Source organism: Dicentrarchus labrax, unplaced genomic scaffold (assembly GCF_905237075.1).
Source record: "Dicentrarchus labrax unplaced genomic scaffold, dlabrax2021, whole genome shotgun sequence".
Classification (NCBI taxonomy): domain Eukaryota; kingdom Metazoa; phylum Chordata; class Actinopteri; family Moronidae; genus Dicentrarchus; species Dicentrarchus labrax.
In genome coordinates, this window is record NW_026136705.1 from 20,675,540 (window position 1) to 20,702,716 (window position 27,177).

A 27,177-nucleotide genomic window follows, 5' to 3' on the forward strand; every position below is an offset into this window, starting at 1 on the left:
ACTTGTAATTCAGTTAAGATAAAATAAGATATACTACTTTATTGATCCCACACTGGGAAAATTCACTTGTTACAGCAGCTCCAGATGTGTAACACAGCAGATAAGAAAGAAAAAAAACACACTAAATAACAATATAAAATATAAAAAATAAAAAATGTGTAGCACGAATAAGGCATAATCCAAAAGGTGAACAGAAGAAAAAAACTTTACTGGACAATAAATAACTATAAATGTTTTCTTTTGCTTTGAAAGATTGTTTATATCAGTAACGTGTAAAAAAAGATATCAAGAAAAAAAAACTATAATAACTATATACAGTATGGTTATACTCATTGAATTTAAAGTTAAATTATAATATTGCACATGTTACAGAGGGAGGCAGTGGCATATTGTAGAAATGAATAATAAATAATTACACCGGACAAAACAAAAAAAATCAGTCTAGGTGCAAAATGTAATAATGTAAATGTAAATGTGAATGTAAATCCCCTGTGAAGAATGAAGTTTGTATATATTATATGCCCCGTATTTCCTGATTGAATTAGCGTTACAGGCACAAAACCTTTTGTATCCAGGGAGAATCCTCGTATGTAAAAACGTACTTGGCAGTAAACCTAATTATTCTGTCCATAAACCAGAGAACATGTCTAAAGCATAAAATAAACCGAACTTTTTAAAAATTATTATTACTATTATTCTTTTTTCTTGGCTTATTTTTACAGGACGGCGTTGAAGGGAAACAAGTAAATGGAAACTATCATTTAAACGATTTTATGTTAATCTATTGAACTATGGTCACTATGGTAACAAAGCTTTCTTCTCCACGTCACTACCGGCAGATTTCGGGACGCCAGGAAGAACAGAGTGTGCGCGTCTCGATGAATGAAGCCGAACGGCAAACTTCACTCATTCATTCAACTTTTCGACGAAATTTGACAGCGTTTGCCAACCATTACCTGTTAGCTTGCTCTACCAGGTAAGGATACCCGGGCCGTGTAGCTTAGTCAGCTAATGATAGCTAGTTGGTTGGTCACCTCGCGTGTTTACATTGTTGCTAGTCAGTGTTAGCCATCTCATGCTAAAAATATCAACATCAGGCACAGTCAGTGTCTGCTCTGATTAGGTGGCATTTGGCCGTTGTGTAAGTCCAGCCAAAGCAACACATGCTTTACAATAGCGATGTCATGTTTTCCCCTGTGTGTTTCATTATTAGCTTCTTTCTATGTTGTGCTCAAAGCTACAGCCAGTTACAGTGTGGCATCCTGACACCTCTCCTGTTACTTTGCCCATTCCCTCCTCTCTTTGCAAGGTGTACGTGTGCATGTTTCTTACTGTAGCTGGAAATATTTGCTTGAAAGCGTGTGCACTCGTCTGTGCGCGTGCATACCTTACTCCAGCTGCAGCAGAGTGCATGTGTGTGAAGAGCCCGTGTGTGCCATGTCAGTATCAGTGATCATAAAGTGGGGAGGTCAGGAGTACTCCATCAGTTCTCTGTCTGAGGAGGACACGGTGATGGACCTGAAACAGTCCATTAAGACCTTGACTGGAGTGCTGCCAGAGAGACAGAAACTACTGGGACTCAAGGTCAAAGGTGAGAGGGCGTCAGGGATCACAAGTGTGTAATAACTGGGGGAGCTAGTGTAAATAATGCTGTAAGATATCTAAAAAAGGAGGGCAAGGTATCAGGACTTTTCACCTTTGCATTACTGTTAACAATGTGTCTGTAACTTCTCTCCTGAATTGAATACACTTCTGATCAGATAAATCCGCCCTAGCTTTGGCTGTGTTGATCCACATTCATAATTATCTGATGTTGTTCATTTCTCAGCCTGTTAATTGCATCAGTGTCAATTTTCTCCATCTGTCTGTAGCCTATAATTGATTTCTAGTTCATGTATTATTATTATTATTATTATTATTATTTTTTAGCTGAGTAAATCTCACTATTCTTCTTTCATGCCTTCTCTTTAATTCCTTCCTCCAGGTAAAACAGCAGAGGATGAGGTGAAGCTGGGCTCTTTGAAGCTCAAGCCTAACACTAAGATCATGATGATGGGTACCAGAGAGGAGAGCCTGGTAGGTGACGGCGTGATACAGAAATGAACTTTACTCTAAAGATATCTTGTAGTGATGTGTTGTGAAGTGAAGTGAAGCCGGCTCCCATCTGAGATCAGATTTATTTGTTTTCTTATTATTTATACACTACCAGTCAAAAGTTTGGACACACACACCTTCTCATTTAATGGTTTTTCTTTATTCTCATTCTCACTGAAGGCATCAAAACTATGAATGAACACATATGGAATTATGTAGTAAACAAAAAAGTGTGAAATAACTCAAAACATGTTTTATATTTTAGATTCTTCAAAATAGTCACCCTTTGCTTTGATTACTGCTTTGCACACTCTTGGCATTCTCTCAATGAGCTTCATGAGGTAGTCACCTGAAATGGTTTTCCAACAGTCTTGAAGGAGTTCCCAGAGATGCTGAGCACTTGTTGGCCCTTTTGCCTTCACTCTGCGGTCCATCTCATCCCAAACCATCTCGATTGGGTTTAGGTCAGGTGACTGTGGAGGCCAGATCATCTGGCGCAGCACTCAATCACTCTCCTTCTTGGTCAAATAGCCCTTATACAGCCTGGAGGTGTGTTTGGGGTCATTGTCCTGTTGAAAAATAAATGATGGTCCAACTAAACGCAAACCGGATGGGATGGCATAATGCTGCAGGATGCTGTGGTAGCCATCAGACCAAAGCACAGATTTCCACTGGTCTAATGTCCATTCCTTGTGTTTCTTGGCCCAAACAAATCTCTTCTGCTTGTTGCTTTTCCTTAATAGTGTTTTTTTAGCAGCTAAAGGCCTGATTTGCGCAGTCTCCTCTGAACAGTTGCACATGTAGAGATGTGTCTGCTACAAAAACTCTGTGTGGCATTCATCCGGGCTCTAATCTGAGGTGCTGTTAACTTGCCATTTCTGAGGCTGGTGACTCGGATGAACTTATCCTCAGCAGCAGAGGTGACTCTTGGTCTTCCTTTCCTGGAGCGGTCCTCATGTGAGCCAGTTTCGCCGTAGCGCTTGATGGTTTTTGAGACTGCACTTGGGGACACATTCAAAGTTTTTGCAATTTTCCGGACTGACTGACCTTCAGTTCTTAAAGTAATCAGCAACCAAGCTGATTGGTTCTTGCCATAATATAAATTCTAACAGTTGTCAAATAGGGCTGTCAGTTGTGTACCAACCTGACTCCTGCACAACACAACTGATGGTCCCAACCCCATTAAGAAGGCAAGAAATTCCACAAATGAACACTGACGACAAGGCACACCTGTGAAGTGAAAACCATTTCAGGTGACTACATCATGAAGCTCATTGAGAGAAGGCCAAGGGTTTGCAGCGCTGTCAACAAAGCAAAGGGTGGTTACTTTGAGGAATCCAAAATATGAAACATATTTAGAGTTATTTCACACTTTTTTGTTTACTACATAATTCCATATGTGTTCATTCATAGTTTTGATGCCTTCAGTGAGAATCTACAATGTAAATAGTCATGAAAATAAGAAAAAACATTAAATGAGAAGGTGTGTCCAAACTTTTGACTGGTAGTGTAAATGAACACAAGTTCGAATAATAGGATGATCCTGTAATGTATTTGTTAAATACAATCCAGAAACATCTCATAATCCAAGCATGGTGAGACTTACAAGACATAGTTCACTACAAATAAAACGTTGAGTACACATGTAATGTATTATGTTTTTAATGTTTTTACATGATGTGAGGTGTTTATACCAAGCATAATGTCAAACTATGGTATTCTGGAAATTATAAGGTTCAGTATAATTACCCTGAATAATTTGAGTGATATGTGAGCACACATACCAGTTATAGGTCAAAACATGGCTAAATTTGGCTCATTTATACAAGCCAGAAGTGGTACTAAATAAAGAGCCGCTAAGGAGCCTAAAGAGTCGGCTCTTATTGCTGAGCTGAGCCAGATCATCTGGCTGGAATTCCCATCACTAATATCTGGTTGGGACTATGACTAAGGACTAGTTGCTCAGTGAACTGGCTATCAGCCTGAGTGACTTGCTAATATCCAGTTTTACCAAACATTATAGCTACTGAAAGAATAACAAGATAGGCATGTTTTTGTACTATTTAAGACTTTGGGTCACTAACTAGCTTTGATCAACTGCTCAACAAGTGGTTTGTGATGATCTTGCTCGCTGTTGACTACAGTGTTGTCATTTTTGTAGCCCTAATTAACTGTGTTGTGTTAGAAGTTCCCCTTGGCTGACTGCCACACTTTAACTTTGTATGTGTTTTGTTTTTGAAGGAAGACGTTTTAGCCCCTCCCCCAGAGAACGATGACGTGGTCAATGATTTTGACATCGAGGAGGAGGTCATTGAAGTGGAAAACAGGTTACATATTTTATGTTATATCATATATGTGTCTGTGGTTGTATAGAAATAGATGCAATTTGTGAGAGGGCATGAGGAAAACATTATGTGTGTGTCTGAGAAAGAAATGTTGGTCTGTGTCCCTAGAGAGGAAAACCTGGCTAAAATAGCCCGCAGAGTGAAAGACTATAAGGTGGAGGAGCTGAACCCTCCCAGAGAAGGAAAGAGGCTCCTGGTACTGGATGTGGACTATACACTGTTCGGTGAGTTACAGTGATGCCAACATTTGTCTCTTTAAGAATTTGTCTGGGAAACCACTGACTGTATGGCACATTAAATCATAGCATGCCAATAGTAAGCACTGTAAGTTCACTTACAAACAGTTACTAATTGTACATTACTTCAATACTGCCTGTCCACTTTTTCTTCTCTTCATGTGTATACATACATATGTTATATGGGCGCAATCTGAGTGAGAGAGGCTCATAGGGTTCAAAATATGTATTTTGCTGACTCCTCCTGTAATGGTAGTTAGAAGGAACAAGATGCTTTGCAAAATATAAATCAATCGCGGTTTGTTAGCCTATCATTTGCTAGTTTAAGCTAGGACTCTAGGCATTGATGTCTGCATGATGTCTGTCTCCTGTGTGTGTTTAGATCACAAGTCTTGTGCAGAAACGGGTCAGGAGCTGATGAGACCATACCTTCACGAATTTCTAACATCAGCCTATGAGGACTATGACATTGTAATCTGGTGTATGTATCTTCTCTTCTCTTCTCTTCTCTTCTCTTCTCTTCTCTTCTCTTTCTTTACTTCACTTATATCTTATTTCCTCTTTGTGCATTTTACAAATACACTTTCTCTCCTTAGCTGCGACAAGTATGAAGTGGATTGATGCCAAAATGAAAGCAAGTATTTTACTTGTTCTTTTTTGTGTTGTCTTAAATGCATCATTTACCATTACTGCACTATACCCCTTTCTTGCCAAAAGGTGGCAGTGTTAATCAATTTAACCTACAGTATTTGGGTTTAGAGGGGAACAGAAGGTAACACTACTTACTGCCTGTGTGTGTTTGTGTGTTTAGGAGCTGGGAGTGACAGACAACGCTAACTACAAGATTACGTTCATGTTGGACAGTGCAGCAATGATCACGGTACACACCCCTAAGAGAGGGGTCGTGGAGGTTGGTGCACACACAGCTGTTCATACTGTAAATGAAAGTATTGTCCCGTTTCACTGGTGCAGTTACACATTACTGATATAAACAATCTTTCAAAGCAGAAGAAAACATTTATAGTTATTTATTGTCCAGTAAAGTTTTTTTCTTCTGTTCACCTTTTGGATTATGCCTTATTCGTGCTACACTTAACACTGCCTTTTTACAATGGTTTTTGATAAATCACAGCATGTGTAGTGAGGACAGAACTATAAAAAGGGGAAAACATCAGTTTTTGTTATTAACTCTACATGTAACAACAGTATAAAGATATATACAGCATAATGTCTGTCAAACATGGTATCTAACTCAACAGTGGTAGGGGCTGTTTCCTGCATAAGGTGAAAAGCGACATTTGCTTTGTCTGTTTGATCATATTCTGGAGAGCCCTCCTCAGCTGTAGGTCTGACTCCATGTAGAGTGAGTGACACTGTTGTGCTGGCGGTGACGAATCGGTTTGAGAAAGGGGCCACACGCACAGAATGAACATGTCTCTTCATGGATGTTTTGGCTGAGGTTTGTTGCTTTGTGTGAAATTGATCGCACTGATATGATGTGTTTGATGGCATTCACGTTTCCAGGTCAAGCCCTTGGGTGTGGTATGGGGGAAGTACGGAGAATTTTACAACAGGAAGAACACCATTATGTTTGATGACATCGGAAGAAACTTCCTCATGAACCCACAAAATGGGCTAAAGGTAGGCGGCCAGCATCTATATGATTTTTATTATCATTATTTTGACCCTCTCCTTCCTCCTCATTGTCAGCGTTAATCACACATATTGCTGAAACCTATGTGTGTGTTTTAGATCCGACCCTTCATGAAGGCCCATCTGAACAGGGAGAAGGACAGGGAGCTGTATAAACTAGCTCAGTACCTCAAAGAAATTGCCAAACTTGAGGACTTTAGTGGACTCAACCACAAACACTGGGAGAGGTAGGCACACATATGCTAAACAGTAGTTAGTGACATAGTGCATGTTTGAAGCACCTTGGATTTCCTTTTGCAAGACAAATATGCCAACATACCTAAAAATGCCTACATAATGTACATCCAATAACACACACATTCTCTGAAATTAATATAAATTCACCGAAATGTGTCTAAAATATGAAACGTGTGTGTGTATAGGTACCTGTCTAAGAGGCAGCACCACTGAGGAGGGAGTGCAACCTCAGCAAAGACTTGGGCTGGATGCTACCATCCCATCATTGAGTTCTCAAACACACAACCTTGGCTATTACAAGTCCTTCATTTTCAAACCTTATAACAGATCCTACACTAACCCTAAAGCTACTGACACTCAAAAGCTCAGGACTGAGATGGGCTTCCCAATTTCTATATTTGCATGTTCTGTCTCTCCCCAATCTTGCACATTTTTTTCAAATATTGCATTATACAATAATAATGGCAGTCACTATCAGTCAGTGTGGTAATTGTAAAGTACACCTGTGCAGGTTAAAAAAAACATCTCATAGGTTTGGGGCTGCATGCCATGAGCCACCGTGACCCACAAACTTCTACATACTGTACCTGCTTCAGTCAGGAGTCTAGACTACACCTTGAAATCCACAGTTAAAATAGTACCTGAAAATATCTGAGATCTTTTCAACCTGCTTGGTCTTCCAGATTGGTGGGGTTTACAGCATTTTCACAGCATTTTCTATGTAGTGTGAAGTTGAAAATTCAACAGGAAATAATTCATAAAAGCAAGTTATAAGTATCTAAAAATTAGTTTAAGAACTGAGGATATATCCACAATTACAATTTTAACTGCATCTGGCAAGTCCATTCTGTGCAAATTGTAGTGATTAATTACAGTTTAAAGTTGGAATGGCAGAATGAGTTGAGAGCAATGGTCTAAATCTAAGTCGTTGAGCATCAAACTGATGTCTGCAACCTACACAGTTTGATAGTAATGTGCAATAAGCCTCAAAGCTACTGTTACATTAAAGATTCAGATCGAAACTTGTAGCATAAAATCCTTACATCAAAACAATTGACTGTCACGGGCATTTTTTGATGGAAAACCTGTTATTTGTATGCAGGGGTCACTGGACACAGGTCTGTGGGTTGGAGGATGTCGTACATGTATAATGTGTACATGCATAGTACTGTAGGCACATAGATGGTCAGATTTCCATGGGTGGATGGGTGTCTGTGCATATTTGCCCACAAATGTATTTCCATTGTTACATACCAGCTCTGTTGCATCTCTGGACGCACACACTCAGATACACGTAAAGGATCAGTTCTAGTATTTGTTTTTTGATGCAGAATTCATTAGTCTGTGTTTTGTTTAGAGCTTTTATTGAACTGTTTTGGTAAATCAAAATGTCAATGAACAAAGTGGGGATGAGGGATGATGATGGGAATGCAGAAAACTGACAACACATAATGTACATTTTACGGTTTCTTTTTTTTGGTAGCATCTTCATTAATGTGTTTGCACTTATTGTCAATGTTTACTTTAAGTTATGGATGAAGATGGGGAAGTGTCTTGGGAAAGTGTGCCCCACCTTATGAACAAGTAGCACCCGAAGCTTGTGGAAACATCAGGGATGTGATTTGTTTTCAGATTTTGTCAGGTTTACAGCTCTCTTGGACATTCAACTCCTTCAAGTCAGTTCTTGAGATGATTTCTTGAGATCTGCCTTTTTGTGTTTTCCTCATCACATCCCTGACATCCTGGCTGTAAATATGACAATAAACCGTTTTTTTGTACCTAAATTGCTTGTATTGTTCATTGTTCCTTAAGTAATTTAAAAGGAGTAGTCACAGAATATATTTCTTTTTTTTCCTTTCATCACAATTAATGACCAAAAGACCAAAAAGTGCTGTAAATGAACATTTTTAATGTCATGTTAAGAAACAGCAAAGAAAATCTGCAAGGATAGTTATAAATAAGAGTTACAAAGGGCATAAAGGAATGAGTAATTGATTTCAGTCATATTACAAATAACAATTTTAACAAAATACTGTATTTCCAAAGAGACAACTTAAATCAATAAATACTGTACAGATATACATGCACTCTAATTTTTGTGCATTGCTTTAAAAAAGATTTTGAGAATTAAAAAATAGGGGAAAAAAATGTCTTCAATCCTTGTGTCCTTCCTTCCTTTCTGGCTGCAGTCCAGCGTAAAACGCTAGCAGGTCACAATATGTTTGTTCACTCTGGAAGCAGAACAGGTTGGAATTAATCAGCTTGGATCAGATCAGTGTTAGTGGCATGACTTGATATTATTTGGAGAAATCATAAGCTCTCACACACATTACATCTAACAAACCAAGTCAAAACCATTTTTACTCCCAATGTTGCGAGCGGTATACTTACGTGCAGTGGCTCCAGTGACTATACAGCCCCATGGTGTGTTTGTCCCGAGCTCGCACACAGAAAACATATCTCTTGGTTTTCACATTGACCTCAAACTTAGTTTCATCAATTTTGTTTTGCTGCTGCACAAGAAAAGAGGCAACATATTAACGACAAAAATAACTGGTTAAACTGGACATCAGGAAATTCATTTTTTACAGTAGCTAAATGTAACTTGAATCTGATCTCCATCATGAATGGATCATGGAATCTTACCAGTAAGAAATCGTCACTGTGACAGGATTCTCTATTGGGGACCACCTTGACCTCGAACTCCAGGCTGAAGTACGTTTCGGGCTTCTCCCAGGAGTCAGGGTAGTTCCAGCTGAACACAGTCCCGTCACTGTTGCGCAGGTTAGGGAGTTTTGCCGGCCTCACTAAATACAGTGAGGAAGAAGACGAATTAGGTGGATAAAGATGTCAGAAAGGAACTATTTGAAACACACACTGGTCAAAAAGTAGTTGCCAAATATATCAGGAGCAATTCTGTTTATACCTAAGTAGATACCTGAGACATTAAAACACAGTCCCTTACCAATATCTCTCAGGTGGAAAGTCTTTGTGTAGGCCTCTAGACGACAGTAGCTACGCATGTAGATGGTGAGGGAGATGCTGTGTTGTTCTTCTTTGTAGGGACAGCTGGAATCCTGGCAGTGAATCGCTGATCCATTAGCACTCAGCTCACAGGTAATCTTTTCCAAATAACTAGATTGAAGACAAGCTGGTTGGTACAGTGCAACTATCTAGGATACATGGTCAACTCTAAGCGAGTAAGACGAGTGTTTTGTGAGAAATTTAGTTCTCACCGTTCTGCCTTCACCAGGAGCACAGTGGCGTCGGATCTGGAGCTTTTTCTTGTCCAGGTGCAGTGGAAGGAGCCTTTATAGTTAAGTGCTGAACAGTGGATGTGACCTGGAGGAACAGAGACACTGTTAGCACTCTGAGTCTCTAATGTTCTTGTGAAAATCTCCCTTTTGTGCTTCAGTGAACTGTCTTTTGTAGTTCCCAGCATTTAAACATCAATTAATCAAGCAAGATCAGCGAGATTCATTTCAAGACATTCATTTAATTACTGTGAACAAGCCAGACAGCTGAGGGGAGTATTGCAAGCTTGATAAAGCTACACTATATCTAACATTTTGTTCCATGAAATCAGGCATAAAAAGCCCATTTGCCTTATGGCACAAAACTGAAGAAAGGATTATGTTTTTTCAGTACAAACAGTGCCGAAGCATTCAGAGCTTTTACTGGTTCTCGCAGTTTGTGGCAAAAGGCCTAACTTAAAAAACAGTAAAGCAAAAGAGGCTTTGATCGAGGAAAGAAAATACTTTTGGGGACTAGAAACAAGAAGTTTGGTCTCTTTTTTTGAGAACCAATAGCACAACAACATAATGATTAGTATGACATAAACCCTGCCTGTGTCAACCACAAACTACATGAAGTGTTCTTTATGGTACAGCAAATACAATTATCACCAAGAATTGTGCTATTCTCTTTTTCCTCTCTGTATTTCTCCATATTTCTGTCTGCATCTTCCCCTCCCATCATTACTCAACCTCTGATCTTCCGTTTATCTAATTTCCTTTTTTCATGTGCCCCACTGTTCATGTTATCTTTTGGATGTTGTCTGCTTCTGGGCCACAGCTCGCTACATTGCTCTATTTTTTCCCCATCTCATCTCCCTCTCCCACCATCTTTCTTATCTCAGCTATTCACTGACATCTATCATATATCTCTTCCAGTGAAATACCGCAAGCCAGGTCCAATGACACAACAAATCTGTATCGCTCTCTGTTTGTCTTTTCTCTCAACGTGTACCTCCTTTGTTCTGTCCCTCCCTCATCACTCCCTTCATCTGTCTTATCGTACCTTCACTAGATGATATTTCTTCCAGCATGACACTCCCGTTGTGTTGGTCTAGTTGGATCAGGATCACAGTGTGGTTGAGATATTCTCCGTCTGGGCCGAGGTGACATGTGTAGTTTCCTCCATCCATCTCCTCCACCAGGACAGTGACCTGGTTTCCCTGCAGAGCTGGCTCAAGCTCCATGCCTGAGACAAGTACATGATGTCAATGCTTCAAAGTGACATAAAAATAAGTTTTTCGTAATCTGTTTTTTAAGATTTATTAGTATTGTATGGTATTGTATCCAACATACTGGCACAAGAACTCTTAAAAGTACTAGTGGTAGAAGAAGTAATATCACTAGTAGTATTAGTAACCGTAGTAGTAATAGTTGTATTACCATCTTTCTTCCAAAACACAGGCTGGTTTTGATAAGCTTCTCCACAGGTCAGAGGAACATACACACTGCTGCCCTCTCTCTTGGGCACCCTCAGGACCAGAACTAGTTTAAAAAAAACAACACAGACCAGCTTGAATCACTGAAACATTTATGCCCACAGGTATGTGAGGTGAAGACACAAATGGAAAAAAAAGAGGAATAATAAGTGGAGAAAGGAGGAGTTACTAACCATTATCCATTAGAGTCTCTATTTTCACTTGGTTGCTGTCAGAGCTGGACCAGCCCAGTCCAGCACACAGGGCTATAAGGAGCAATACACGCATCTGGAAGAAGAGACAATAAGATAGGTACACGGACTGGAACCTATTTTTTATTGGTTTTAATATCCTATAAGGCTGAGACTTGTATGAAGAGTATAAGGTATACATAGTATAAAGACTCCCAAAATAGTATTAAAAAAAAAACTATAAAGTAGTGGTTCACAACCTTTTTCCCAGTGACCCTTTTTTCCTTATTTTATTTGGATCATGTTTAGGATGCTGAACAAGACAAATTAGCCACTGATTTACAAGAAGAAATCATCTTGAGACCCCTAAGATTTATCTCGCAACTCCTTCTAGGGAACAACTGAAGTAAAGCATATAGCTGTTTAAATTCTACTTGTAGATATCAGTTGGAGTATTGAGTCAGTAATATCAATTTCTTTCAATGAAACTCTAACTTAAGAAGAGTCCAATGAAACAAATGTTATTCATTAGAATGATTATCTACTGAACAAAGTGCTGGAGAAAAAAAAACATATCAGGAGAATTAACAGGAGATGAGTTAGTATATCTTACCTTGTCAGCTGAACTTGATCCAAAGATTTCAAAACTGAACACTGAGCCAATAATAAGCACACCAGAGAGGTAAGATGCCTATGCTGATTGTAAGTTCAGTCTGTCTGCATGGACTCAGCACGCTGTATTTATGCAGTCCAAAAGCAGAAGGTTAAAAAAGCCCGACAAGAGGAACTACCTCATCACTCCGTGTGTGTGTATGTTTGAGGTCTATTACCTGAAAGTGTGATGATGTAAGATCACGATCACTCATAACACCATAGCACAATTCTAATTCTTTATGAAGCAGAGGAACAGATCACCGTAATTTCTTCATTCATCATCTGCTTTGTCTTTTTAGTCTTGATCCTCTTTTGTTCACCTCAATTTACGCATTCCAAGAGGAAGATGACAACTGCTGAGGACAAAAGAACAATTCATATTATACCATATTCCATTATGAGGATGCGTGTGTGATTTTGTGACCATTGTGGAGGGAAGTCAGGACCACAAGAGATACAGAAACCTTGGAAAGGGAACTGGAAAAGTTCATGTGTTTGCACATGATGAATGAAAACTGAACAGGTACCTTGGAAAATTGGTCATGAGAGTTCACAGGAACAAGAACAAGAAAGAAAAAGTGTGGAGAAATGACAAGTCCATTGAAATGGAAAAGAGAATTGAGTCAATGGGATGAAATAAAAGACAAAAACCTTTTGAAAAGAAACATCAAAGGCCACTCCTTGAATAAGTTTTGTGAACACAATGTCCTTTGGCCATTTAGAAAATCCAAATGTGTGATTAATACATTTGGGAAGTTACCTGTACAATGATTTATGGAGGAGTTTCCATCATTCATTACATTTCAACCACTAACCTTTAACTATGCCAGTGTAGGTCTATGTGTAAATAAAGCCAGCAGACTAGTTCCTGTAAGTACACCACTAACTTAATTATAGATAGAGGTGAAGGTCGTTAGTTGGATTCAACATCGCTATGTGTTTATGAAAAAGAAAAAGTGATAGATGACTATTGTTCAAGGTTGGTGTGCTTTGTGGTTTCAGACAAACTCACCTATGTAATGGTGTTTTTACTAGAGTGCTGCTGGGAAAGGAAACACTATTTCATTGCTTCTTTGCACCTCAGTGCCATACACTTATAAAATTACAAACTTCAACACACTCTTGCTACAATCTGTAAAACTGAAAAATAATACTATATTGAGATGGTGTGCACTGTGAACAGAGTCACTTTAATACAGTAACTGCAAGCAGGTGTGTACAAAGGTATTTCCCAGAAAAAACTTACTGATCTGTTTCATTTTGCAGGACAACTATGAGGACTAAAGATTTCAAATCTAATGCCACACGACCATATATTGTATCTACTTCCCCTCTGCCTGTCACGGATATAACATGACCTTTCACATTCAATAGCATCAAACTCCATTAACTCCTCTTCTTCCTCTACATTTACACACGAGAACTTGTTTTTCACAAGTTTAGTGACTTTTTTTTACAGAAAGGTTAGTTCCCTCCTCAGTCCATCGCTGGCTGAACGACATTTGTTTATTTACTCTAAATCTGGGAATACCAGTCGGCAGCAACTGTTTCAAACACACTGTTTACAGTGGCTACTTCTCTCTGGAAGTCCTCTTTGCATCAAAGGAATTTTCCATGTTCAGTAGATTTAAAAGAAGGAAGTTTAATAAGGAAAGGAGGAAATCAAAGGGGAAGCTGGGCTGCTATAAAGTATTATTGCTGTTAAAACAAGAGCCCAAGCTCTAAATCAGCTATGCCCATATTAACATGCTTAACATATTAATCAGCATATATGTCAGCCAATGTCACATTTTTGGAAATTTGCTTAGTTGCTTTCTTGCAGTGAGATAAGATTGATGCTGCTTTTTAAAATTAGCTTAGCATAAAGACTAGAAGCAGGGGGAAACAGCTTGCCTGGCGGTCCAAAGGTGAAACAATCCTTTAACCAACTTTAAAAGTAACCTTTATGTGTTGAAACAATTACTTTGCCAGGCTAACATGTTTCCGCTTGCTTCCTGGTGATGACAAGACTTTAGGATATAGTTCCAACATATAACTCCCCATAAACACACAACTGCTTTAACATTTTTGGTTTGTGAATCAAACAATTAGAGGTGCTGCAAGGATTATTCTAGAAAAATGTGGGGTGAAACGAAGTTGAATGAATATGATTTATCTAGGAAAAATGTTGTTAATGCAATCGTGCTTACCTTTAATTCACTAAAATTCATCTTGGATCCTTCTTGTTAGTTTCCTACCCTATCATTGGTAATGACTGATAAAAAGAAAAATTGGGGTGGAAAACTTTTCTAACTTCTGAAGGGGGGAATTCTCAATACAAACATTTATTCTCAAATATAATTTATTCTTGTCTCTTCTGATCTGTGTTTTGAACTTGGAATGGGAATTATGTGTACTTTTACAATACATGTCACAAGATAACATTGTCATCATGAAAAAGGTGAATGTGTTTAACTGTATTTTACGTTCCTTAAATAAATCCTGATATTTTTAAGGAAAAGGGTAAACATGTCTTCAATAGGACAATACCTTTTCAGTTGGCGGAATCACATATTTATGGGCTCCATTACAATGTCCTTTCTTTATAGATCTGAGATATTATGTTTTTGCCTTTTTAACCTTATAAGCCATAAACAGACGCCAAAAGACTACGAGAATGTGTTATAATTTCTGAACCCAGCTCTACATCAAACCATGAAAATGTTCAAAGCAAACAATCAGACAGAGACCAGGGAATAGAAACAATGATCAATTTTAATTAAAAACATTCTATTTTTAATCAAAATATGCAACTGTGTTTCGGATGTTCCATCCTTTTGCCACATGAATAAGTGTGGTTGTGTTTTGAACATACATATATGAACAACCACGCACACACGCTTATTCTCCCCACACACACACACACACACACACACACACACACACACGCACAGAGACACACACACACACAGGCCGACAACCTTAATGTTCATTACAGGATTGCTCTGATTGTTCTGTGAAGCAGGATTCAATAAAGCGTCTAATCCAGCGGCAGCTTGGTAAAACATTGTCACGTCCCCGACTGCAACCTCTTGACAAGAGGGAGGACACATTTGTTTTACTAGCTCGCAATACGAACCTTTCTTTACAGCTGTTAGCATACTGACTTAATCCCCAAGTGAGGAAGTGATTCCTGATTTGATTCACATTTAATTAAAGATAACTGTCATGATTAATTGATTGATTTCTTCTTTCTAACCTGCCTGTGTTGGACATGTTTGTAATGAAAGTGTATGTATAACCCTGTAGCCTCATTAACAGAATTCTGCTGAGACAGCTTCGTGAGCGAGCAGAACTAAAAACAAAACCCGAAACACAGAAACATTCGAACATCCGTGTTGCTATGAAAACCCTTTAAGCCATCGGACAAAGTTCTCTTTTTGATGTTTGGTTTCCATAGGAAGAGTTAAAAAGACTTCAAAAAGGTCAAAATTTCAACGTGTAAAACCAAAAAGAAGAGTCTTTTCTCAATTCAAGAGTCCTTTTGCTCCAGCAGACAGCCAACCTCTGCCCAAACAAAGCCCTTCTCAGCAAAAATAACAAGAGAAGAGAAGAGAAGAGTGCAAATCAAAAGAGAAAAGTCAGAATCAACTTTCATTCTTTTTTCTCCCTTGTTATCGTCCTCCTTTTATACTGCCACCTCCAGGCTGCCAGGCTGGGGAGAGTTAATTCTCCACTGGTGGGGGCTCCTGCGGCAGTGTGGCCACTGCTTCCATGGCCACTGGCCCAGAGGCCTCTGGTGTGTGTCCTGGTGTTGATACCGGCTCTGGCGGCGGAGGCTGGCTGAGGATGACCTGCACTACATAGTCCCTGGAGATGTTGAGTTGGTCCAAGCGCAGCCTGTCTGTCAGTGGCCGACCTGAGAAAAACCAGCGTTGGGTTGCAGCAGGTACACCCTCGTGACTTTGTAGACGACGCTTCATCATGCCCACTGTATCCGTGGAACGGACAGCCAGCCGGAGGTCGCGGCCCGTGGAGAGCCGGAGCCGGAGCTGGCACTCCCCTCCTGAAGCGGGGTCACTGGCACCTGTGGACGGGTCTGCGGCCCCGGAATCTGGATCTGAACCGTCAAGCTCTTCAGAGCGCTCTTCAATCATGTTGACGGGAGGAGAGAGGCAGTAGACCGGCAGCTGGTATCGATTCCCCAGTTCATCATAACATTCAGTCAGAGCTCCTGAAAGAATGGGAAAACAATAGTTATGGTCATGATTCCCAACAGTTATGATAACATTTTAGTTTCATCTTAGGCTTCATTAAAAAGTCTGGTGGGCCACAGCACATTTTTATGCATGGTATGTCATGTGATAGGAATCACATACTGGAAGCTATAAACCATCATCTGCAGCAGGTTACTTACTGCACCAATATAAACAAAACTTGCATGTATGAATAGTTATGTTTAGTACACTAGGTAAATGTTTAACTGGGAAGTTCCAATACAAAGTAATTGACCACTACAATGAACATTTTGGGTAATCCCACAACTGTTCTGCATTGCTACTCTAACTTTTCGGCAAATTTATATTTAAATAAATGTTTTAGTGGTATATTTTCATTTTTGCAATCAGAAACTGAAAGTCAAAGGATGACATCATTTTTCCAACTAACAAAGCCAAAGCCTGACTTCCAATTCAGTTCGCTATGGCATAAAGAAATGGAGAAATGAGAGTCTGACTCAATAGAAAATAAAGTTAATAGAGTGAAAGCAGGAGTAAAGGGAATGTCGTGTGTCTGTTGCAGTACTACATAAGATGCACTATGTCACCACTGTGATTCAGACATATACTAAAAGAGTAGGGGGGAATAAAGCAAGCTGTAGAGAAGAGATCATGTTATTCCTCAAACAGAAACTTAATATAGTTGTATTTAGGGTGGGGGGGCCCCCTAAGGGGATTTCAGACAGCCCACCCTTCCCTGCACAATAGTTTAACATCACTACTGTCAAACCTGAAAACACCAAGTAATTTTAGTGTGGCAATGGGTGTTTTTAAACACACACTTGCCTTTGTTTTTTTACCCTTATGAGTACAAATTAAAACAGCCAATTTGTCCCCAATGCTTAGTGTTTGAATAGTTTTGAAAAGAATGACAGTTCCCTTCCCGTTCTTAAAAACTACAACCAAATGATTAAAAAGACCAGGGTACAACTCCCCACAAAAGCAAGAACACCTCTCCACACTCTTTTTTTTGTAAATGGCATCTAAAATGGTCACTGCACCACTCGTGCGTTTTGTGACTTTTTGTGACTAATTGAGGCACAAGCCACTTGCGAGGGACAATAGGGGTTGTGGTAAGTAAGACTGAGATGAGTGAGCAGAGGCCCATAGAACGCTACTCTCGGCTCTCTAGATTACGACTTTTGTGGTCAAAGAGAGGACATTAAGGAAACGCTTTGCCTTAATGTCACGGACTTTCAGAGTCAATATGAAAGTGAGAGAGTGAAGGTGAGAAAGTGAGAGCTTTAACCAAAACTAAAATATTAAATAATATGGATTACAAGTACACTCTTAAACCACTTAGTGTGAAAAGAACTACAAAAGTGATTTCAACCCCATAACAACATATTACTCTATATTGTGAAATATAGCAGTAAATGCTTTTAACATGTTTATTACATTAAGGTAACATAAATGGAGCGACGCCTGTGGGCTAGTTCAGGCCGTCAACTTCAGCTGCACTGCTATACACACACACAAGTGACATGCCTCACTCTCCATAATGACAAACCAAACACACCCTTCCAATTTGGCGATCTATTTGAGCTGCAAAATTTCCCAGCTCTCCCTCTGCTCCGTCAATACCGCTGCTACCCTGAATCAGTACTGCTGCCTCCTGCTGTAAGCCCCACCACCTCCCCAGCATCCACCTGTAGGCTCCGGAAAGGGATTTAAGGTATTGCTCATCACTCGCCAATATCTCTATGTACATATATCTGCGGGGAGGTTGGAGCCTAGACGCCAAAATCTAGCTATGTTGTACTGCTGCAATAAACACTTCAAACATGTGTTGTATGACTGAACTGAAAAATGAATATGCAAATAAACCAGCTTCCTAACCTCAGCTGTTTTTTAGGCCAGTTTAATTACAAATGTATTCAAGTCCAACTGCAATCACATGTAGTCATTCCTTTATGTACATGTATTGGTCCCTATGTACAAAGGCTGTGTCCCTACCGCAGCGGCCTGGGTTATTTCCAACCTGCAGCCATTTGCTGCCTGTCTTCCCCACTCTGTCTCTCCAGACTCTCCTGTCTCTTGTCAGCTGCTCCTGTCTAATAAAAGGTTATAAAAGCTAAAAAAAATATATATCTTAAAAAGTTATTAAAAACGGAAGACAAAAAAAAAAAGAGGGGTGTTTGGGGAAATATCAGAAACGCTCCTTTTTCGTTTCAGCTGGCTGGAGGGGCGTGTCAGACTACCGGTGTTACAAGAAAACAAATTTGCACTTTAGGCTATATGTCGTGTGTTAATGGTTCTGGAGAGTAAGGACCACACCAGCATCTAACCGGACCAAAGTGACATTTGCATGCTGTTTAATGGGCTGCAGTGGAGTAGCTAATTAGCTATTTAGCCTTTAAACTAATGTTAGCAGTGCACTTTTCCTGGTGACTGTTTGGTCGCTTGTTTAACAAGCTAAAATGCAGGACAAGACGTGTGTTCACGTTTTTAAGTTAAATAATAAGACAACTAATGTGGGCTGTTGTTCAAAGTCTGTGCTACTTCCTGACTGAACGCTGATGCTACTGTCTGTTCAGTCAAATTAATGGAAAACTAGGGGTCCGTTCATCAAACCACATAATATAAAATCCAAATTTCTGATTATTTTCTCGAAGGAGTACACAGAACAAATGATTTACAGAACAGATTAATGTGCTGTAGCAGCGAAAAATTAAAAAAAAAAAAAAAAAACAATACAATTTTATTTGGAATTCCTTTCATATAACAGTGATGCACCAGCAGAGACAGCCAAATGTGGGGAAGCAATCATAGCCGATGTCACAAAAGGCTAATATAAATACAAGATAAATGTTAGACATGGTTCACTAAACATGATTTGGATAAGACTCTCAAGGTTTGTATATTTTACTTGCTTTTTTTCTTCACCAGTTGGCTCCACCTTAGTGTTTATCCTTCAGCTGAAGAATGCTAATAGTTTCCAGGTGGTGTTAATGCCTTTGGTTGTAGGATTTCATTAAAGACAAGAGTTCACATTGAAGGAGTGGGGTGGGGGGGGAATCAGCCTTGGACTAAATCAAAGAGATTACAGTGTATGATCAAAGCAGGAAAACCCTTTCTGTGTGTGAAAAATGCTGAGTTGCTGCACTGCTGTATGACCACCCAAAAAGCAGTTTTAGTTAAAGCTGAGAACATAAGGCATACAATGATGTGAATCAGTGAACATGACTTTTTCATTTATTGCAGGTTGGGTAGAAGCCAACATGTTGACCAAAAGCTGATGCAAACGGGTCCCACTTTCTGCTTCACAGAGTAACTTTTGATTACCACAGATCAAGTTGGTCTCCAGTGTGATTACAGTGAAAAATGAGCCCATTAATTGATACATCTCTAATGAGTGATCTCCATTATGAATGCAGTGGGAGTTTTAAGAACTCTTAAATACTCAGCTCCATTACCTGAATGGCAAGAACAAAGTCTGCACTATATAATACGTTTTAGTACAGTAATGGAGCTTTTAAAAGATCTTAGATCACTGACTGCTTCTAAAAAAAAACTGCTGCTACCCACAGCAACCTAACATTTTTCGCCATGCTAACAGCATGGCTCTAAAGATGGCTATGTCGGTCTGTCCACCACTTTGGTCAAGGCTCAAATATCCACAATTATTGGAAATACTGCCATGAAATTTTATAGTGACAGTCACAATCCCAGAGGATGAATCCCACTGACTTTTCATCTGGTGTCACTATCAGGCCATTAAGTTTTGAGTGAAATGTCTCAATTATGATGAAGGATGAACTGTAATTATTTTGGTGGTACCTCTAGCACCAGCCAGTCAAAATTATGCTCTGTCCAATACATTGGTTTATAAACAAATAACACAAAATAGTAGTTAGTTTTGCTGGTAAGTGCCAAGTAGCAAAAGTGAGCATGCCAATACGATTAACTAAGCCTAACAGAGCTGCTAGCATGGCTGTAGTCTCTTGTTAAGTTGAGCAAAGTGTTCTGTTTCTTGTGCTGCAGACCTAGATGAGTGGCACGACATTCTAGATAAACTGTCTACTCAGCTTCACCCCCCCATTTCCTCCACTTAGTGTGCAGACCTGCCTGTCAACCACACAAAGCACAATGAGTCTTTAACACAAAGTGGAATCTAACTCTTAATAGTAATAGTCGTATTATAGTGCAATAACTTACATATACTACATATATCTGACAGCTACTGTGAGCTGCTTACTTGTGGTGGAACAATGCCAAGAATGTATTGTTAAACAATCAAATTAAACTGGAATGGAGAGAGCAATTGAAAGAAATAAAGTTGTGAGTTGTAAAAAAACAAAGTAATCTGGCTGCTCTTTGTACCGGAGTGTGTTGGATGAGTGAAACAGTGATGTCAGGCCTGGGGAATCCACAGCTGCAGCCCAGCAGGATCGGATCTGACATGGACAAACTACTAAAAAGAATGGAGCAGGACAAGACACTGACTATGTTTACATGCACAAAAAGCTTGTTTGTCAGCACTGCTATAAACAAAATCATATTTAGGTAGTTATCTTCAAAACCTTGAGATATAGTGCCCCTGTTGGCCTACTAATGGGATTATTCTGCCCACCTCTGCTTTACTGCAGAGTTCACCTGCAAAAAAGTATGAAAAAGTTGGTAAAAAAAAAAAAGGTTCTGCTTACCATCATAATATTTATTGAATTTAAATATACACTGCCCATTATGTGGTACCATTGTGGTATGGTATAACAGGTACGTGGTCCTAATATGGACATTAACAAGTTTTATAAACACATTTTTTATCCGAGCAGCTTATACTTTCACTGTCTGCTCTCATACTATATATAAAGTCTAATATGAAAGTCTGGAGAAACAGGTGAAACAAGAAACTGAGAATGCCACCATCAGGACGGAATACGTCACCGTTCAAGACCACAGCAACATTTTAACAAGAGAAAGATAACCTTTCCGTTCCACAGTGGAGCTCATATGACTCTGAGGTAATGTGAATTAGGAATAAAGAGAATGACGCACATCCATAAATAGAAAGCCTGCTCAAGCAGCTGATAATTACAGTGTGGAGCTGTCGTCAATTGCACTGATTGGTTGTTTGGATGCACTCCATTGTGTTTTAGAAGATGCACTATCTTTGGTATACTTATGTGAGTTATTACCTCTTTACATCCTACTTTCAGAAGACCAAGGACACACCCCTTTTCATTTATTATTCATTGATTCCTTCTACGGTATATACCTCCTAATAGCTCTAAAATGCAGACATTGAGATACACTTAGAGTCATTTTAACATGCTTGTAATTGCTTGGAATCAGGAAACATTTAAAGCTACAAAAAATGGCAGCACAGAGGCCACTCACCCAAGCAGAAATGAATTGTCATGTATGGTTAAGTTCACTTCCTGTTAATGAAACCTCAACATTTGATGACACTTGAAACTACAGAGAATGTATAAGACACTTCCTGGGGAGGTTTTACTACACCCTTTAGCTTCTGAGGGTGGCATGAATGTATGTCATGGCCTGGCAAAGCCATCTCACAATTGTTGTTTGTTCTTGAACAGCCATAGCCGCATTAGCTTGGGACAGATGTTTTTTCAAGTGGTCTGCACAGTAGATGATTGACGGCTGTCTCCTTCACCTAGAGAGCAAAACGAACTCTTCCTACACCAACTTGAACTTGTGAAACATGGTAGCTGTTCTGAAACTATCCACCAAAATCAGTCTCAAAGTTGAGGCGGGAAAAAGACCAAGAAAATGTGCGCTCCATTTTCTATTTACAACACCTACATCTAATAGTTGTAGATGGTATTTGGTAGGTAGAAATGCAGCAAGTCAACTGTATACAGTATAAACTATATATTTGTATACTGCTTTTGCAGTTTTACGTACTTCATCCTTTTACATACTTACCCTTAACAAGACTGATTAAACTTTCAAATTTCCAAGGAAATTAATTGCTATGTTTTTGCTTTCTGTGGTGTTCCTGGAGCCGTTCTACCACCATCCACAATTAGTTTTAATATTCTTCCAGCTGTGAGTAGCTCCTTTTTTCCTTTGTGGGACAACAGTGTCCATCAACGTAGGACTGCAACTAATGATTATTTTCATTATCAATTAATCTGCTGATTATTTTCGAGATTTAAGGGAAAAAATTAAATATTCCTGTTTAATTTCCCACAGCCCAAGGTAATGTCCTGTCCTTGTATTTTCTGACCAACAGACCAAAACCCAAAGATATTCAATCATGATATTCATCATGTATGACCTAAAATGTTTAAGAAGCTCTAACTAGCAAATGTTTTAATTTTTGTACACACTACTAGGGATGGGAACACCATATTCTTGCATATTGGCATGAAACCCACTAATAAGATAAGTTTATCATTGTGAATTTCCATTATTGGGATAATCATGAATATGTCCTCATATTACTTGACGTACAGACATCACTTCTAGTGGGTCAGGAGTGATGATTCAGAGGGATTTTTTTAGGAAAATCCTACTCAGTGTGCCTTTAAGTTTCAGCCTCTTGCATGGATTCCAAATCTTAGTGTTCATACACATATAATCTAGCACAAAAACAAGATCTGGAGCCTTAAGTACAGCCTCAAACTGCAAAGAAATTCAATACAGCTAAGAGCTAAGGGTTTTAGTTGCTCTCGAGAACTTGGGAAGAGAGAGTTGAAATTCTTGAGATGGTAATCATCAAATGCAATGGCCTACATAGTTCACCCAGGGGTATTTCATGGAGAATAGAAAAAACACTATGAGATGTCTGCTACATCCACCACCGTGGAGATGTGTGTTACCGTGTGGCAGTGTGATGCTGGCCCCATCGAGGATGGCCTGAGCCAGCAGGTGGTCATTACTCTCAAAGGCGCTGGCCGCAGCCCGCAGCGCATCCCAGATCTCCTTCCGGCCCTCGAAAGCTGGCGCCGTATCCCAGAACTCATCTCTCTTGCTGCGCAGCTGGCCCTCAGTCATCGGGTAGTCACTTTTCCATTTAGGCCGCTCTCTCTTCAGGGGCTGGTTACGCCCTAGAGCCACTGGGAGGGAGGACGAGAGAGAGGAAAGGAGAGATGGAGAGAAAAGAAATATAGAGGAAGACAGTTGGGTGGGAGGGGGGATGAAGAAGAGGAAGCAAGAGGAAAAGATGGAAAGAGAAAATGTGAGGGTGGGGTAAATTGAAGGATGCAAGAAGAGACAGAAAAATGGGGATAGATAAAGGAACCAACAGAGAGGAGAATAGATAAGGAAACAGAAACAAATGGGGATGTAGAGAACAGAAAGTAGGCATGAATGGAGTGGAAGATGACAGTCAGTGTGTGAGGAGAGAGAGAGAGAGAGAGAGAGAGAGAGAGAGAGAGAGAGAGAGAGAGAGAAGGTGGGGGAGTTCATCGTGGATAAAAATGAGAAGTAAGGGAGAAAGAGGGAATAAGAAGAGTTAGGCTTTATCAGAAACAAAGCATCAGCCATTTAAGATCACTAAAGTGCAAAACTGAGCTAGGATGACAGATTAAACAGCCTACACCATCCTGTTATATATCCATAGAGCGCGCGCACACACACACACACACACACACACACACACACACACACACACACACACACACACACACACACACACAGAGCAGAATTGATGCTAGAAGTGTTATGTTACTAAACGCAGTTAAAAGGTTATGGTTATAGCGTCTTACAGTGCTCCATCTGCAGCAGAACGGCTGATGAATAACACCATCTGGATCAACACCGAAGGGGACGACAGGTACAGGACAGTCTGTACGTGCGTGTGTGTGTGTGTGTGTTTGTGTGCACAACAGAGACAGAGGAAAGGAGAGGAGAGAGGAGGATGACAGATCAGGGTGTTGAGTTGCACCTGCTGCCGGTACACATGTACTCAGACTGTTATCAGACTGTGCCATGTGATCACCAACCTTCAGCTGACTGTAGTAAATAAAACATCTGACTGACAGACTGGTTACACTTTGACTTTTGTTTTTATTTGGTTGTTTATAGTCTCTCTTAAAAATGTCCACCAGATTATGGTACTTAATCAAGGGACGGAGGGGAAAGTAGGTCCTTGGTTGAGTGGTGCTTCTGGGGAAATTTAGATGTTACAGCAGTAAACTCAAACAGAGAATAGAAGGTATATTAAAATGAATGAATGGGCATTTATGCTTAAATACCTGCCTGAATTCCTATGTATGTACTTGTATGTTATGGTCAACTTGACTGCTTGGCTGTGTGTTCATAATTCTACATTAGCCCACTTTCCAGCTCATCTGTCGGCCCACAATTTACTAATTTATGTTTACACACTTGCCTGCTTTTCAGTAATTCCCAGAAATCCATAGGGATGCATGTAGGCCCGTATGTGTAAAGGACAATTCTATATTAAAATATCCATATGTTTGAACTACGCAACAGCGAAATGTACACGTGTTCTGGTCTAATTGCTTTGTCATCAGCAAGCAAGGTGTCAAGTAACAGCTGCTTGTTTGCATGCGTTTTAACACTGGACAGTGTCTTGTTACTACACACACACACACACACACACACACACACACACACACACACACACACACACACCCTTCACAGATAAAGGGATCTCTGAAACTTGTTTGTGTAATCTAGACATGAAGGAGTTCGGGACATTAAGGTTATCTCAGCATCTCTAAGTGCCCAGTCCCCCTCCCCCCAAGCACAGCTCTATCTCCCAGTCTGTAATTAAAATACCCTAACCCTTACTGGCCAGTAGTGGGACCCTTCCTCAGACCAGGAAACTACAGTATAAACTTGTGTATGGTAACTTAGCTTGATAAACCTCTTAAAACATAAAAAAATAAATAAAACAAATTACAAACCACACAGGCAGGGATGCTTTTGCATGTATGAGATGCACCATGTACACTGTCTCCATCTCCTCTATAAACTATATATATATATATGTATATATATATATATATATATATATATATATATATGGCAGCTTTTGTACCAGCCCCACATACACCAGATGTAATTCAACACACCTTGATGGTTTTAACCAATCATCCAAGTTGTAATGTCACCAGAATTGTTTTAAATTTAAATTTTAAATCATATTTCCATGCACAAAACCACAGTTAAAAATGTTCCCTGCTTGACTTGTCATGCCCCATAACCTTAGGCAAGGCATGCACTTCTGTTTATTGCTCAATAAACACAATGTTGCAGCAGTCTGAGTCTGCTCTGCCTGCATGGTGCACTGCTCTCAGGCCTTTATCTACCAAATAACCGCAGTTATTCAAAACATACTTAATCTTAATCATGAAGCTGAAGGACCCTTTAAGTTTTGACGCCTCTTCTTCTTTGCTACCCACCCCCCCAAAACTAAACATGCACAAACACCTCGCTTACACAAAACAATCAATAAAAACAAAAAGGCCTGACAAATAATAACAAGTGCAGCTTGTGCTCAGCAAACAAGAGTCAGGAGACAATTGAAAATCAGATGAAAACACTCCGGTGCGTTTCCTTGCATGCCATTTCCGTCTGTGACCCATATTTGTTATGCAGAGAAAAAAAAAGCTAGCAAGCTAACTATGCTACGTTTTAGCCGGCTAGCTAAGTCAACAGCAAAAGAACAAAGGGAGGCAGCGTCGCACAGTAAATATTTCACAGTTTATAAAGTAGCGACGAGGCGTCCTTTCTCGCTCCCAGGACCCGCTGTGGTGGAGCGGATACACGGGTGGGCTGCCGTGTCTGTCTCTGGCTATGTCTGGCTCGGGTATAAAGGAAAGGGAAGGAGACCTCCAGCCAGGACAACATGCAAGAAAGCCTAGAGGAAGCCCACCTCCCCCCCCCTCGTTCCTCTTTACTAAAAAGCCAAGCTTGTAGGCACTATAAAGACGTCGATAAGCCCCGTAAGTTACCTCCAGTGCCGTCCGAGTTCTCGTTTAAGCTGCCCGAGGAGTCGTGGTGGCTCCCGACACAGCCACCCATGGATGTTTCGGCAGAGCAGCCCGGGCTAGGTAGCTCACCCCCCGGCCCACAGCTAGAGCTACATCCACTAGCCCCCCCTCCTTCTCTCTCTCTCTCTCTCTCGTTTTTTTTTTCTCTCTTCCCCCCTCCCCTTCCCTTCTTTCCTCCTTTCCTTCCCTCCAGTCCTCCCCTTTCCTCCTCCCCTTCTTTCCTTCCTCTCAGCATCGGCGGGGCGCAGCACGCCTCATCTTCTTCATCTGTGGTGAAGGCGGAGGCTCACATCATTACAAGGTGACCGAGAGAGGAATGGAGGAGAGAACAAAGGAGAAGTGCACTGTTAAAAAAAAAAACATGTCTTCTTTGGGGCAGTAAATGTTTGCTTTAGACTCTGTTGATAATGTATTTTGACAGGTGTGTTTATGTTTTGTGTTCAGAGAAGCTGTTTGCTGTCCTGAGGAGGAGGAAGAAGACACATCAAATGACTTAGCCCTTGTTTCCTTGAATGTCAAGGAAGCCCTCCTGCTGTTATTGTTGACCTCTGTGTTTAAGATTCATGTTAACCAGCGGACTGTCATCCAATCTATTCTCTTCTATTATATTGCATGTGGATAAATGTACATAAAAATCTACAATGAACAACAACATGAAATATACAAGTCACTTGTTTCTGTAAATTGTAAATGATGCAATAATGCAAAGAGTCGTGGAATAAATACAGAATTATTAATGATTACTTTAAATACATGAAGTAGGTGGATATCTACAGTATATGCATTTATTATGTCTAATTACTGTAGATAAGATATAAGATAAGATAACATATACTGTTATTAATCCCCTGTAGAAAAGTACAAT

General features: G+C 39.9%; 3 protein-coding genes and 1 long non-coding RNA gene across 5 annotated transcripts; 2 read left to right on the forward strand and 2 right to left on the reverse strand.

Moving 5' to 3' along the window:
* The first annotated feature begins 838 nt into the window (after positions 1–838).
* Positions 839–8,349, forward strand: ublcp1 (ubiquitin-like domain containing CTD phosphatase 1). The gene is made up of 11 exons (XM_051400580.1): positions 839–976; positions 1,310–1,591; positions 1,985–2,076; positions 4,336–4,421; positions 4,548–4,663; positions 5,058–5,156; positions 5,272–5,309; positions 5,487–5,585; positions 6,200–6,316; positions 6,428–6,555; positions 6,751–8,349. Exons 2-11 carry the CDS (start codon positions 1,438–1,440, stop codon positions 6,776–6,778), a joined length of 957 nt encoding a protein of 318 aa, XP_051256540.1. The 5' UTR covers positions 839–976; positions 1,310–1,437; the 3' UTR covers positions 6,779–8,349.
* Positions 7,817–12,238, reverse strand: il12bb (interleukin 12B, b). Of its 2 annotated transcripts, none has more exons than XM_051400578.1 (9): positions 12,081–12,238; positions 11,471–11,564; positions 11,242–11,343; positions 10,865–11,047; positions 9,802–9,907; positions 9,531–9,700; positions 9,212–9,372; positions 8,957–9,075; positions 7,817–8,796 (listed from the first exon to the last, which is right to left on the reverse strand). In XM_051400578.1, exons 2-9 carry the CDS (start codon positions 11,562–11,564, stop codon positions 8,769–8,771), a joined length of 963 nt encoding a protein of 320 aa, XP_051256538.1. In that variant the 5' UTR covers positions 12,081–12,238; the 3' UTR covers positions 7,817–8,768. The 2 variants fall into 2 exon arrangements, with proteins under 2 accessions (XP_051256538.1, XP_051256537.1); XM_051400577.1 differs by having other exon boundaries at positions 8,957–9,078.
* A 2,619-nt stretch (positions 12,239–14,857) lies between these two features.
* Positions 14,858–26,434, reverse strand: ubtd2 (ubiquitin domain containing 2). Its single transcript, XM_051400581.1, has 3 exons — positions 26,274–26,434; positions 23,169–23,405; positions 14,858–16,334 (listed from the first exon to the last, which is right to left on the reverse strand). Exons 1-3 carry the CDS (start codon positions 26,341–26,343, stop codon positions 15,826–15,828), a joined length of 816 nt encoding a protein of 271 aa, XP_051256541.1. The 5' UTR covers positions 26,344–26,434; the 3' UTR covers positions 14,858–15,825.
* On the forward strand, positions 26,425–27,081 carry LOC127363745 (uncharacterized). Its single transcript, XR_007884937.1, has 2 exons — positions 26,425–26,613; positions 26,757–27,081. It is a non-coding gene; the product is annotated as an uncharacterized LOC127363745 (long non-coding RNA).
* Positions 27,082–27,177: the final 96 nt, after the last annotated feature.